Source organism: Python bivittatus, unplaced genomic scaffold, assembly GCF_059951505.1.
Source record: "Python bivittatus isolate LINGU-HERP-01145 unplaced genomic scaffold, Pbiv_v1 ctg000510_np1212, whole genome shotgun sequence".
NCBI lineage: Eukaryota > Metazoa > Chordata > Lepidosauria > Squamata > Pythonidae > Python > Python bivittatus.
This window is the reverse complement of record NW_028277081.1, coordinates 2466497-2480017: the sequence shown is the minus strand read 5'-3', so window position 1 is coordinate 2480017 and position 13521 is coordinate 2466497. Positions and strand designations below refer to the sequence as shown.

At 52.9% G+C, this 13521-nt stretch overlaps 1 protein-coding gene across 1 annotated transcript; it reads left to right on the top strand.

Moving 5' to 3' along the window:
- Positions 1-6870: 6870 nt before the first annotated feature.
- On the top strand, positions 6871-8208 carry FAM43B (family with sequence similarity 43 member B). The gene has a single exon (XM_015891583.3). The coding sequence runs from the start codon at positions 6871-6873 to the stop codon at positions 8008-8010; it is 1140 nt and encodes a 379-aa protein (XP_015747069.2). The 3' UTR covers positions 8011-8208.
- The last annotated feature ends 5313 nt before the right edge of the window (positions 8209-13521 follow it).

Genomic DNA, 13521 nt, shown 5'->3' with positions numbered 1-13521 from the left:
GCTCCAGTCCAAAGGCCCTGGGATGGGCCGCCTCAATGCCCATCACCCCCTCCCTGGCTGACTGGGAGCGTCCTGGCATTTTATTTTCCCAAATGCTCCGAGGGAGCCCTGCTCCCAGGCAACCTGGGAGATTCAAAGGCTGGGGGCATTTCCTGGAGGAGCTGAAGCAGCCCCCTTTCGTCACGGCTGCCTCAACTCCTAGACGGCCAGGAGCTCCTTTGCCCTCTGCGTCCTTAGCCTCCCGTCAATTCCTTTGCCTCCTTATCCAAACAGATCTCTCCCTGTCCCTCACCAGCCCGCCCCCCTCCAGAAACTGAAGGGGGGAGAAAAATGTTCCTTCACTTGGAGACCGAGAAGACAGCTAGCCTCCTGCTAGTGATGTTGGCGGAAGACAACGCTGAAAGCCACAAGAAGAACACAACACCTGGGGCAGCTAACTTCAAATTTGAAAAGCAGCACAAGTCTCTGCCAAATTATCTCCCTCTGATAAGGGCAGCTCCTCCTCTTTAGCACAGGGTGATATCCCCCCCCCTTAAAAGCAGCCTCTGCTTTATATCTCCAAATTATTTATACTGCATATTATTTGTATTTATCTCCTTAAAGCAACTGCATGCCCCAGTTTTCAAAGGATGGAAGATCTCCAGAATCTGTTATGACACAATTAAAAAAGCAACATTCTGAATCTCCCATTTGCATTTGGAAAGAAGGCACAATTCAGATGGCCAAAAAAAAGGTGTGGGGGGGGGAGAAATCATATGGGGCCTTGCCTTCCCTACCCCAAGAGGTGGCAAAGATCACCAATTTGGATGGCTTTAAAAGAGGGCTCCAGAAACTACTTTAGAATAAAGCTACTGGTGGATTTTCAGCTACATCCAAGGAAGCCATTCAAGGCAATCTCTAGGTCTAGGATCCAAATTTGTTTTATGGGCTTATTCAGGAGACATTCAGATGCCAAAGGACTTATTGGTTGGATCCACTCCAGGTGTGCTGAAGTTCTCCCTGATGCACCTTCACGACATCCTATGCTTGGGGAGACTGAAGCTTTTCTGCCTGCACCTTGCTGTGAGAACTCAGCCCTACTCACAAAATCATAGAATCGTTGAATCATATTGTTGGAAGGGACCTTGGAAGTCTTCTAGTCCAACCCCCTGCCCAAGGCAGGAGTCCTCATACCATCTCGGACAAACGTTTGTCCAATCTTTTCTTGAAAACCTACTCAGCAAGTTCATAATTCAACAGATGGCATGGAGGCAGAAAAGGGGTCAACTCTGCAGCCATGCTGGATGCTCCCAACCAATCTGTGTTGGTTAATCTCCTCTTGAAGATTGAGGCTCACCATCGGAGTGAATCCTCCTTGGGAAACAAAGACTGGATGCTTCTACAGCCACTCCGTTGACGGGATTTAGCTCCCTTGCTAAAACAGTCTTGGTTATGGTGGCAGACAGCAACACTACTGATGGGTCAAAACGTTACAGCCCTGCACTCTCGCAGACATACGAGAGTTTCCCAAGGAGAATTCACTCCGATGCTTCCAAAGAAAGGTTCTGATCAGGGGGCCAAACTTCTCCAAAGCTGCTCACGGGTCTTTATTTCCCATCACTGACCAGCTGCTCCTTTTTACAATTAGGGCTGGAATTCGAGCAATGGAGCTTCAGCGGCCCTTTCTGAAGCCTGCAACAGCCCAGCAGATACGTGTGTTTGCCTGCTGAAATCCTCCAATCCCGACAAACAGATCCATTAATTCTCCCGAAGGGGCCTGCGAGCAGATGTGCTCTTGTTTTCAGCTTCATGGGATCCACACGAGCCACCAACTTCCTTGTGGAGGAGGAGGAGGTGAAATGGCGAAGCTCCAGGGACGCGAAGTCATGGCGACCATTGCTAAAGACCCATCAGCCTGTCATGCCAAATTGGTCAGATTCAACGTCTTTCACTTTCTTGCTTTTGAGAAAATATCAAATTCATTTTCTTGCTTTTTCTTCTTGTGAAAACATTCATTGGATGTGAGATGTTTTAAGTCCCTGGATTAAATTGGTCTTTATGTGGGGGGCACATCTATCAGAGCCTTTTGGTATTATTGCAATTTATTAGCATACATGTTTCTTTTTCCAACTCCCCCCCCCCACACACACATCCTATACATGTTCATTCTTTATTTCTTTCATAGTTGCATTTCTATGCCAACTTTTTCCCTCTCTCATATGCTTTTAAAAACAGTGGGCCAACAGGTATTACAACACTTAAGGATTGCAAATGTCAAATGAGAGCTAAGTTTTGATTAATGAGTAGGTTTAAAAATGTGAAATTAGGTGAGTTCATTCTGAAATGGGGTCTTCTCCCCGCTTTCTATTTTGGGTTGTCCCCATTCTCTCTGACACTCCCCACGTTCCTCCTTCTCTTTCTCCGAGTCCCTTCATGTGCTGAAGACCACCTTTTCCACACAGCGGTCCAGCCGCTGCAGCCGAAGACATCTGATGCTCCATCCTCCATTTCCCTCCAACTAAATTCAGAAAGAATTGCAAGACCAACTCCGCTTTCCCTCCAGCTGAAAATGTCTCTTCCTGCCTGCATCATTTTATTTCAAATTCGCCCCGACTCCTTCTGCGGTCGGGCGCGTGGCTGTGAAATATCTGCTGAAATATGAAACTGACATAGCTGAGGTATAAAACGGAGGGGACTCAAGGGGAGAAAAGGATCCTCCTGAGGGGGAACAAACAGCGCCTGGCCTGAAGATCAAAAGATCAGAATCAGAGCAAAAATCATGACGCGCGCAAGCTGAGAATACGCTCACCGACGTCAAAAGCAAGGCGAGATCTGCAGGCGCACTGGCTGGGGATAGGAAGCTGGGTTGTTTCTAGCGTCGCGCTCTGCCCTGGATTTACTGGGGACAGGTGTCTGTTTGAGTGCTGGCGGGGTTTGGCTTTGGAAGATCCCAGCGGTATCTAGCATGGGGGGGGAACCATCTTTTTTTCCAGGGGAAGGGGGGGTGCTGAAATCACAGGCCCTATGGGGAGGTCAAGGAAGGACGCTTTACCTGCAAGAAGAAAAGGACAACGAAGCACTCTGCAACCTGTTTCAATGAGACCATCCTCCCGGAGGTTTAAAGCAATTATAAAATGCATTTGCCTTGCTATTAATAAGGTAAAAGCACTTCCCTCATCCAGAACGGAATTCGCCTTTCTTCTTGGCTGACGCTTCACAGCATGAATCATGCTATTTTAAATCCTCTTGCAAGTCTGAATCCATCTCTTGTTTTAGGTCGGGGGTGGGAGCGCAGAGCGTCGCAACATCTTCTTCGGAAGACGAGGCCTCTGTGCTTTTTTTAAAAATCAAAATTGCTAAGATTTTTTTTTTTTAAAACCCTGTCCAAATGGTTGCAGCCTGTGGCGGAAGCCATCCCTTTGCTTAGGGACATGCTCAGGCCTCTGGCGAGAACCATTTCCCGAGCCAATGCCACCCGGAACAAAATAAATATCTTCCACCTTGGGCTAAAAGTCGAGATACAAAGACCAGCCTTGAAAAAAAAAGGGGGGGTGGAGAAATCAGGGTGAATAATTGGAATACAACTGAAAAAAATTGGAGACAAATGGCAAAATCAGGGGGGAAAAAACACTTTCACACACATGTACTAGTTTTTCTCTAACGTTCTCACCTCTAACCGTAACCATTATTTTTTCCATTTTTTCCTTAGATTTACTCTATAATCTCTGAAGGGCTGAAAGGGCACACGTACAACCCGAGTTTCTAAGACAGGGTCAGAATGTACCTTTTGCCACACAGAAGCTCTGGATTTAGATCCTGGTGTTTCCAGGTGAAAAAAAAACCCCTGGAAAGTCAACAGTACCGGGCCAGAGTTCAAGGACTCACTCTAAGGCAGATTTTCACGTTTGAGAGCATCTTTCAATTCCTGAATGGTGCTCTGGTAGAAGAAGAAAACAGCTCTTTGCTAGCCCAGAAGACAGAGATAGGTAAGATGGAGCTTGAGAGACGGAAATGACTAAAGACTGGTGGGTTCTCCTTCCCAGATGTCTTTAAAGAGAGGTTGGTCAACCATCTCTTGAACACGTCTCTCGTCAGAGTTCCACCAACCAATCTTGCTATCCAACAGGTCTGAAAGACAGGAGCCCAGAGTTCTTGGCCAGCCTGGCTGAACGCAAGTCTACCGGGAGTTGAAGTCCAAGCCCCCACATCTGGCGCCCCAAGGTTAGAAAAGGCCTACAAGAATTCTCCCCTCAAAGAAAGTCACTGAGAGCAGGACCCACTTCCTGCACTGGGTTCCGTAAGAAAGTCAAGAACAACATTTCCTGAGTTAGGCAAAGAAAGATCCATCTGGCCACACACCAACATTAATTTACACGCAGACTCAGTTTTGGTTACTGCTACAGTACAATCCGTGTCATCCGTTCCTTCCCTCAGAAAGGCTGCCTGACGTTTATTGGCTCGGCTTGAATGGAAAATAGACAATTCTCGCAATCAGAGGGTGATGCAACAGCGCTCTTCTTGGGGATGTTGTGAAAATGAATTACAGAGCATTTCCTAGACGGACACATTCCCCAAGACTGAGTGATCAGAGCAGGACGCACGCTGAAACTTACACGCTGACGTGGATATAAAACATAAAGTTGCCGTGTGTCGTGAGCTTGTGGTTGAAGCATTTGTGATGTGGGTTCCTCTTGCATGCAGAATTACTTTGTGTTAGATTTGAGGATAAGTGGTATCTAGGAGGTAAGGAGTTGACCCCATGGGCGATTTCTAAAACAGCCCCTTGAAGCCCATGCGCGGGAACAGGTTCCCGTCGCGTCACAGGAACTCAACCTTGAATCAACCACTCTCTGCTGTCAAAAGAAGTTGAGCTGAGTTTCAGGGAGGCAAACAAGATCTGACCTGGGCGGCAGGAAGCGGACAGATCTCTGCAATGATTCTGGGAAAAGGGTTGTGAGGCTTCTCGGTCGACCCCCCTACCCCCCAGCAAGGATTTTCTCCAGCTGACGTTGCCAATTGGGGGCCATTAAGGTGCCATTTTATCCTTCCTGCCCTTCCCTTCCCGCACGCTGCCAGCAGAGAGCAATTGAATGGCCCCACCCCCCTTGGGGACCCACAAAACCCCCACTCTGTGGCTGGCACACACCCAGGAGGAGCTTCTGTGCAGCTAAGTGAAATTGCAGCCCTGCATCCCTGTTCCCCACCTCTGGCATTTTGCCCCAAAGGCCACAGCCAGCCAACTCTGGCCTACGACTGCCACGTTAGGAGAGCAAGCGCATGTTCTCCAAACGAAACCTTGTTTCAAGAGAGTCGGGAAAGTCCCCTCTTCCGAACACGCACAGCCACAGTGACCACAGCAATATTTCGTGCACCGCCACCTTTCTTTCCGAGAAGTCACCCTTGTGCTGTTTTGAACCCCAAAGCAACACATGCTGATTTCCGGAAAGGAGCGAAAGCCGAAAGACTCCAATAAGAGGAGGTCTCTAAATATGCAAACTTGCAAATGTTCTCCCTCCCAAGTTTAAAGAAAAAAAATATATATTTTTACGGGAAGATGCTCAAGTGGCTGGCACTGGCACATCTTAAAAGTTTTTCCTTCTGAGGCTCTGCTATTATGAGTGAAAACACTAAGCGGCTACGTAATCAAAGATGCTCAACCTGGGTACTGAATTAATTTAATTTCCAAGCTTGCATGGTACACTGGACCATCAATTCACTTGGAGGTTTATGTAATCCACAAAATAAAGAAATCAGGAAGGTTGGCCGCTTGCCAAATACAGCTGTTAGGTTTGTAGCTGACCCCAATGAAGCACCTAAGGCCCCCGTTTCCACCTGTAGCCAAACATGTCCAAACCTCTGCCGGATTCCCATCTGCGCAGCCAAAAGGAAAGGAACAGAATAAATATTTGCGCTGGGTCATTTGAAGCCAATCACCGGCGGGGCCTCCCTTTCAAGGTTAAGGCTGAGGTGAGATGCCATGCTAAGGAAAACATGATCATGCGTGACATTCAAATTCTGGGGCTGCCACCTTCGGTGTCAATGACTGATCGAGAGCCGATTTCGATCAGACCAAATATAAAAGCGTATCAGCTGCGTCGCTCTCAGACGCCGTTCCCTGCCTGCAGTAAATTCATATAAAGCATATAACGGATTACGCGTCCATCCTGCTGGGCCGTATTTATGGGAAAAGCTATAGGATACTGGAAAGGACGGTGACGATGCGCCACTGTTCGTAATCCCGATTCCGATCCGCTTTCCAGCTCTGATTTTAGGGAACCCCCAACCCGTCGCCGGAGACGGTCGCTGTTCCTGCTCCTTCGTTCCTCCGACGACTCGCGTAACTTTTTTCCCTTAAAAGTCAGCCGATTCCCTCACGCCCCTCTCCCCGCGCCGGATTTTGGAGCGGCTTCCGCGCAAAGGCGCGAGGACGCGCGTCGGGACCTTCCCGGGCACGCAGAGGGGAGGCGGGAGGCGGGCGCGGGTTCCCACGTGCACGCGGACCCGGGAGGAGGGGGGAAGCGGGGAGCCCGCCCGCCCCGGCGCGCGCCCGGGCCGGGCAGGGGGCGCGGGGCTCGGAGGCGGAGCAGCGGCGCGGGAGCTCGGTCGCCTCGCCGCCTCTTCCTGCTGCTCCGCTGCCGCTGCCGAGGCTGCCTGCTCCGGCTTTCGCGGCGGTGCCGAGAGGCGGCTCGGGACGGGCGCTCGGCCGCGGCGGGAGAGGCCAGGCTGGCCGGGGGAAGGCAGCAGGGCGGCCGCCGCGGGGCTGCCCCGGCTTCGCCCCGGCCCTCGGGCGCCGCCGGCGCCGGACTGCGCCCCGCCGGGCGCGGGCAAGAGAGCGGCGCGGCCGGAGCCGGGCGGGCGGCGGCGGCGCTCCCCCCCGCGGCCGCCCGCCCCATGGCCGCCCTGCTGCCCTGGCGCCGGAGCAAGTGGGTGCTGGTGGAGCGGGAGGAGCGCAAGCGGCCGGGGAAGGGCTGGCCCCCGCGGCTGAGCTGCGCCTCGCTGCTGGCCAACCTGCTGGGCTCCTGCCCGGACCTGTGGCCCCCGGGGGCCCTGGCGGGGCTCTTCCGCAGCAGGCGCCGGACGGCCCAGCTCAACCCCGAGGAGCCCACCTACCACGTCTGGTACCTGGGGAACGCCGCCACCCTGCAGGCCAAGGGCGAGGGCTGCGCCGAGGCCGCCGTGGAGAAGATCTGGGCCCGCAGCCAGGGCGGCGGGCGCAGCGCCAGGATGCGGCTGACCCTGGGGCTGCACGGCATCCACCTGCGGCCCGCCGAGAAGGAGGCCCGCCGGCCTGGCCACGCCTACCTGCTGCACCGCATCACCTACTGCGGGGCGGACCGGCGCCACCCCAAGGTCTTCGCCTGGGTGTACCGGCATCAGGTCAAGAACAAGGCGGTGGCGCTGCGCTGCCACGCGGTACTGCTGTCCAGGGCCGAGAAGGCCCAGGCCGCGGCCCGGCTGCTCTACCAGACCTCCGCCGCCGCCTTCAACGAGTTCAAGCGCCTCCAACGGCAGAGCGACTCTCGCCGCCTGCAGCGGCAGCTCCTGGGGGAGGCCATCGTCCCGCTGGTGCCCCTGCGCAGGCTGCTCAATGGCAAGTGCCCGTACAGGCCGCCTCTGGACCGCGGCCGCAACGCCCCCAGGCTGAGCTCCATCCAGGAGGAGCAGGAGGAGGAAGAGCAGCAGCAGGAGGAGGAGGAGCAGAGGAAGAAGGAGCGGCCTGCTGGAGCCAGGGCTTTGTGCGCACCCAGGTGCCGTCCTGCCGGTGCAGCGCACGACTGGCTCGCCACCCACGCCGTCATCTGCACCATTTGTGGCTTTGGCTCTGCGGGCACTGCCCTCTGGGCCGACCACACCGCCCCCAGCCACCACGTTGCCCCGCTTCCGGATCCCAAGATGGCCAGAGGCCGTGACCGGCCAGAGATGCAGACCTTGGTGCGGGAGTTCCAGTTCTGCACCCTGCGAGGTCCGCTGCCCGTGGAGGACACGGCATCGTGGACGCCTAACCAGGAGTCCCCTTGCTTGTCCTGTTAGAATCGCTGAAGCCATAATTTTTATTCTTCGAGATTCAGGTGGGGAGGGCAAGTGGGCGGATGGAACACGATGTTCCTTCCATTTTGTTCTCCTGGTTTCCAAATCCAGAGTTTGACAATCTATACACGGCCGAATCATTAGTCCTTGTCAACTGAGCTTCATTGTCCGGTGCCACATTATCACAGCCCGTCTTATTCGGCTTGGGAAAAAACAAAAGCTTTACCTTTTCTGTGGATTTCTGAGGTTGGCAGAAGGAAGCAGGATGGGATTCTTGGTACTTTGGGGGGAGATTTTACATATTTGGTGGCCTTGGGGAGGGAGAGTGAGAACTGGGTTATGTTTGTAGTTGCTGAAATGCAAAAAAAAAAGGGGGGGGGAAATGCCTTTAAATAAAATCTCTTTGGGTATGTATATAGATAGATTTATTTATACATAAACAGCATTTTGAACTTGTGTTTACTTTCGTTTGCACCGTTTTGGGTGTCAAAAGTGTGCATGTACGAAAGAGAATTAAAGAGAGATTGTGCTTGGTCAGTGGTGGCACAGGGCTTCCTCTCTTGCACCAAAGGCCAAGGAAGCTCTTCCAAGTTCGGGCAGGTTTTGGAACAGCCCAGCGAAAGTGATGGGGCTGAAGAGCTCCCACTGATTTCTGTGGGTCAGCAATAGGCATGGCTTGGCCGTGTTCGCTTCAGCCAGAGCCGTGGGGCAGGATGGAGGGCGGACTGGAACAGGACGTTGTGTTTCACCGGTAGCTTTCAGAACGATTCATTTTGGAAGATTTTGGATACTATCAACCTCCAAAATTTTTGGTCCTCCCTCCGGAGAAACCACTGTCGTACTTGGAAGGGTGGAATTTGGGCAACCGTTTGTCTGAGTTCAATTATTATTGAAAGTCTCCTGTACCAGTGATGCAAATTCCCCCTTGGCTCAGCCATTTGTTCTCTACAGACTTAGCAGCAGCCGCAGCAGCTCTCATCTCCCCACCCCCCCTTGCAAGGCCCCCCCAACCATCTTGGGAGGTATCCATTCCCTGGGGCAGGACAGCAAAATGTTTTGAGGGTCTGTTCCCAGATCTTTTGGCTCCACTGCCCCAACCAGTAGTTGCGAATGGTGGGCACTCTGTCCTTGTGGGGGGGGGGGGGGAAGTAGGTTGAGATAAGGTGCTCTGAGCCTCCGAATGAGGGCCTGAGGATGACTGAATATGAAACTGGGTTTCTAGTACTCATGGGTTTCAAATCACAAAATCTCTGGAAAAAAACCAGGAACAAAGAAAGGCAAGGGATGGGCCAGGGCCCCAATTCAGCCAGCAGATGGTTCTCTCCGGTCCTGGCACAGAAGCTCTTTTCTACCAGCTCCCCCACAGGTCGCAACTCACCTGGGAGGGTCTCCCTGGGCCTGCTGCACCCGGACCCTGGGCATGGAGCCCCCTGGGTTTGGCATCACCAAGACAGTTTGACAACAGTTGTGCTGCCCAACCACAGCCGCTAACAAAGCGTGCTTAACGTGGGGGGCAAACACAGGACTGGCCCCTAAGGCAACCTGAGCATCTCCATTTTACATTGCCTCAGAGCACTGAATGGTCCCCTATTTGTTTCTGGGGTGGGGGGTTGTGGATGAAGGGGGGCTGCAATTTGCAGCAGAAAACAGCAGGTTTGATCGACTGCTGGCTACGCACTTGGGCAATTCCTCCACAAGCCCCTGTTAAGTCCCCACTAAAACCAGAAACAAATTCAAATATTGCCAAACATCACCCTGTTTTCCTGCTATAATGAGAATCTGAATTTCAACAGGAATCTTGCATATAAACCACCTCCGATTTTTAGTACCTTGGAACTTCTGACACTCCCCAATTCTTTTCAGAGTAGGCACTGTGTGTGAAACTCCGTATCTCTTCTTCAATATCCTGCCCCGTTGCACATCAGCAAGCAGACAGTCAGAATCTTGTTACCTATTAAAAAGGAAAAAATAGAAATTAAATACCAAGATCAGGTACCGTCAGATGTCAAATTCAGACAATCTTGAGAGAATATTGGTACCTATATAGCATCAAACTATAAAGAAAACTAACTGGGGGAGAAAATTGGCTTTCTCTAAACCCTGGATTTTGAAAGTGACGGAGAAGCGAGCAGCAGAGGGGCGAGGAACGATGCCCCTCATCTGCTGGCTGCTTGCTCAGACTAACCCACCCAAAGACTCCTTCCTGCCCATCTTTGCTGCGAAAGGTGGAAGCACGTTTATTTCCTGCACTGCTGTAAATTGGGGATGATCCAATTCTGCAAAAATTGCCCATCCTGAATTTCAGTTAAATGAGGGGAATGTCTAAACTCGAACGTAAACTTAAATGGGTCTCCTGAGAAAGTTTTATTTCACCGAGATTCTGGTCTGTTGAGTCAAGAGCCCCAGCCTCAAACATAGAATTAGAACACAGGTTTGTGCGAGGCGGTTAAAACCCAGCAAGAAAAGAATCCGTGCCGGAAGCACAAACACTTTGAGGCTGCTTTGTTGTAGGGTTTTATCCGTAACAATTTCAGGCAGGGGAGAAACAAATCAAAGGGCCCCAAAATAACGGTCAGACGCTGATGTGTGGATTTCTTTGGAACCACTGCCTTCCACCCGCCGGCTTTTAAATGTGTGAGACTAAAAGTCCCATTATCCCTAGCCATGATGGAAGAGACCCCGTGGGGTGCATTTAACAATGAAAGAGGAGAATAACAAAGAAGACCTCTGGCCCTCATTTCACTTCCCAAACCAGGTAATTTGCAAGCCCACCATGTGAATTACGAGTGCTTAGGAAGCATCTGCGCTTCAGAGATATTGTATTATTGCTATCTTGGAGAATAAGCACAGGGATATCTTTAACTGGTTTCATTCCAGAGCAGAAATTTGCTTCTGTGACTGCCTGCAGGTTGCCCTCTGAGGAAGAACAGAGTGCCTCGGGACGCATAAACCTTACACTGGCACTGACTGGCAGTGCCCAGGCACCAGGCGCTCTGCCCGCCTTTCACTTCATTTTTTTTTAAAGAAACGAGCTTAAAAAATTAAACGGGAAGCTGGAACGCTGCAGGAGCAAGCGCCAAGATTCCATTTATTTCCATATAGGTCTTGCCAGGCAGTGCCAGGAAATACAAGCAAACTTGGTGCTTTATTTAGAAGTGCCCCCCCCACCTGGAAAAGGAATAAAGCTCGGGGGGGTGCAGGCCGCACATTTCAAGGCTCTGTGCTCGTTGGAGGCAGGCTTTGCTGGCCCGCAAACCCTGCTTGACACAGAGGAGGTACCCCATTAAAGTACCACTAAATCTGCCATCCTGTGGCTTGCAGAAATGATAGCTGGGTGCACCCTTGGGGGATGGCAGGGGGTAGAAGTGTGCAAGTGAGAACACACACCGAGGACTAGCAACGCATTGCCTACTCGCAGGTGAGGCTGGATTTTCTATGCAACGAAAACAAAACCAGATCATCCTATCATTTCCCCCCACCCACCCACCCAGCAAGATTACCGTTTCCTGCCCCTGCTCCCTGACTGTCATTTCATTATTCTGGTGTTATATAAAATCCGACGTGCCGAGAAAGAGAGAGAAACGTTTCAGCAGATGCAAAGTGGATGAAACGGTGGAATATTTTTAGACCTTCTCCTTACTGCCATAGCAATTCGTTTCTAGAAAAATCTGTCAAATGAAGCAGGTCGGGGGGTGGAGGTGGGGAAGAAGAGAGAGAGAGAGAGAGAGAGATGTGATGGCCGTGGCCATGGCAACCGGCTTATTTTAATTTTATTTTTTTAAAAGCCGGGCCAACTGGTTCATCAGTGCTGCACCATTCCTGTGGTCTTCTGCCAAAAAGCAGATTTTGCATCCTCCCCTTTTGATCTTCCTCCGCTTCACTCCTGCCTTTTAGCTTCAAAGATTTTAGACAAGATGATTTCTTTCTTTAAAACCTTGAGCGATGCTTTTCTTCTAAAACTCTATTTTTGGGGGGAGAAGGGGAAAGAAACCTTGCTCTCTGGGACAAGGGGCTGCGTTCCTCCTGCCGCCTCTTTTTGCTCCTCACGGATGCCGTTCCGCCTTCATTTCTAACCCCAACTGGAGCATTTACACTTTCACGGTTTTCTTCTCCTCCATTTCACGTTTCTCTCCCTGCGCGGCCAAACGCCTTCCCGGGCCCTGATAAAACGTGGATGAAAATGCCCGATCTTGATGCTCCGTGCTGTTAAAATGCCATAAAGTGCTTTCCCACGTAATGGGAAATTCTTTTGCTTTTTGGGGATGTATGAATCTGTCCCCTCGCCCCCCACATAATGCGCATCAAATAAAGCCCCGAGGGCAGGCGAATTCTGGCACGGCTCTTCGTTCGCAAAGGTTTGATCGCTACAATCCCTGCGTCGGTTCCGGCCAAGTCTTTGGACTGCCAGACTCAGCTCGGCTGCCCGGCTGGCAATGCGTAAACTGAAACAAGGCGCTCCTTTGCCGGCTGGGGGCCACCCTGAACCCCTCTGCGTTGCTGGGGCAGCCGGGCCGAGAGGACCGGGCGCCTGAGCCCCCTTGCTTTACTGGCCGGCCAGCCTGAGGCCTCGCGCTGCGGCTGGGGGGTCCATCCTGCCCCTTTCCGGAAGGTCCGTCAGAGTGACGCAGGGGCCAACGCAGGGGCCCCTCCAGCAGCTAAGCGCTCCCGGGGGGCTGGATTTGGAGCGCCGGGTCGGGGTGCGCCCAGGGGTCGCCGGGGTCCCCGCGTGGAGTGACCGCCCCCCAAGGCCGGGTGAGGGAAGAGGCCGCTTCTTCCTTGCTTTGGACCGTGGGGGGGCAGTGGGGCCCCTTCTCCCCCATGTCTCTACGCAGTGGGGGCCCTTATGCCCCGCCCCCTGGTGCCCCCCGCCTCCCCTGCCCCTCCAATATGCCCAGCCCCCCCGCCCTCTCCTCCCCCCCAGGCAGCCGGGGGGCCCCTTTGAACTCTCCCCATACCTGCGACACCATGACGGGCAAGGGGCGTGGGGGTGGCCCTACATTTCCCACAATGGCTTGCAGCCCTGGCCCTGGGGGGGAGCGGGGGGGTCCCAACAGCCCCCCCCCCGCTGCTGCAGCCACACGTTGCACGAGGCTGGAGACAATCGAGCTGTCAATCATGGCCTGGAGCACGTATTCGCGGATTTTACACGCTTTATCGCCAGCCCGGTCCAAACAGAGCACCCCCCCCAAAAAAAAATATCAGCAAACAAGCTCGGGGTCCTCCAGGGCCAAAGGCTGCTTAAGGCCGGAGGGGGCTGAGACCGGCGCCCATAGGTGTCCCTGGGCTGGGAAGACCCGGGCGATGCCCTCGCCCAGCCCACCCGGCAGGGTTGCCGGGAAGCATGGACTTCCTGGGTGGGGAATTCTGGGAGTTGAATTCCACGCCTATGTCACCCCAACCTTCTTTCCTACTCCACGGGGCAAGGTCGCCTCTTCCCCTTTCTTATCTCTACCCTCCGGGTTCCATCGTGGCGAGGGCTAGAGCGCCGCCACATTGCGCGTGCGCGCAGGGACT

What these genes read in the sequence shown, in the direction of transcription:
- FAM43B (XM_015891583.3), top strand. Translation starts at nt 6,871, where the DNA reads ATGGCCGCCCTGCTGCCCTGGCGCCGGAGCAAGTGGGTGCTGGTGGAG.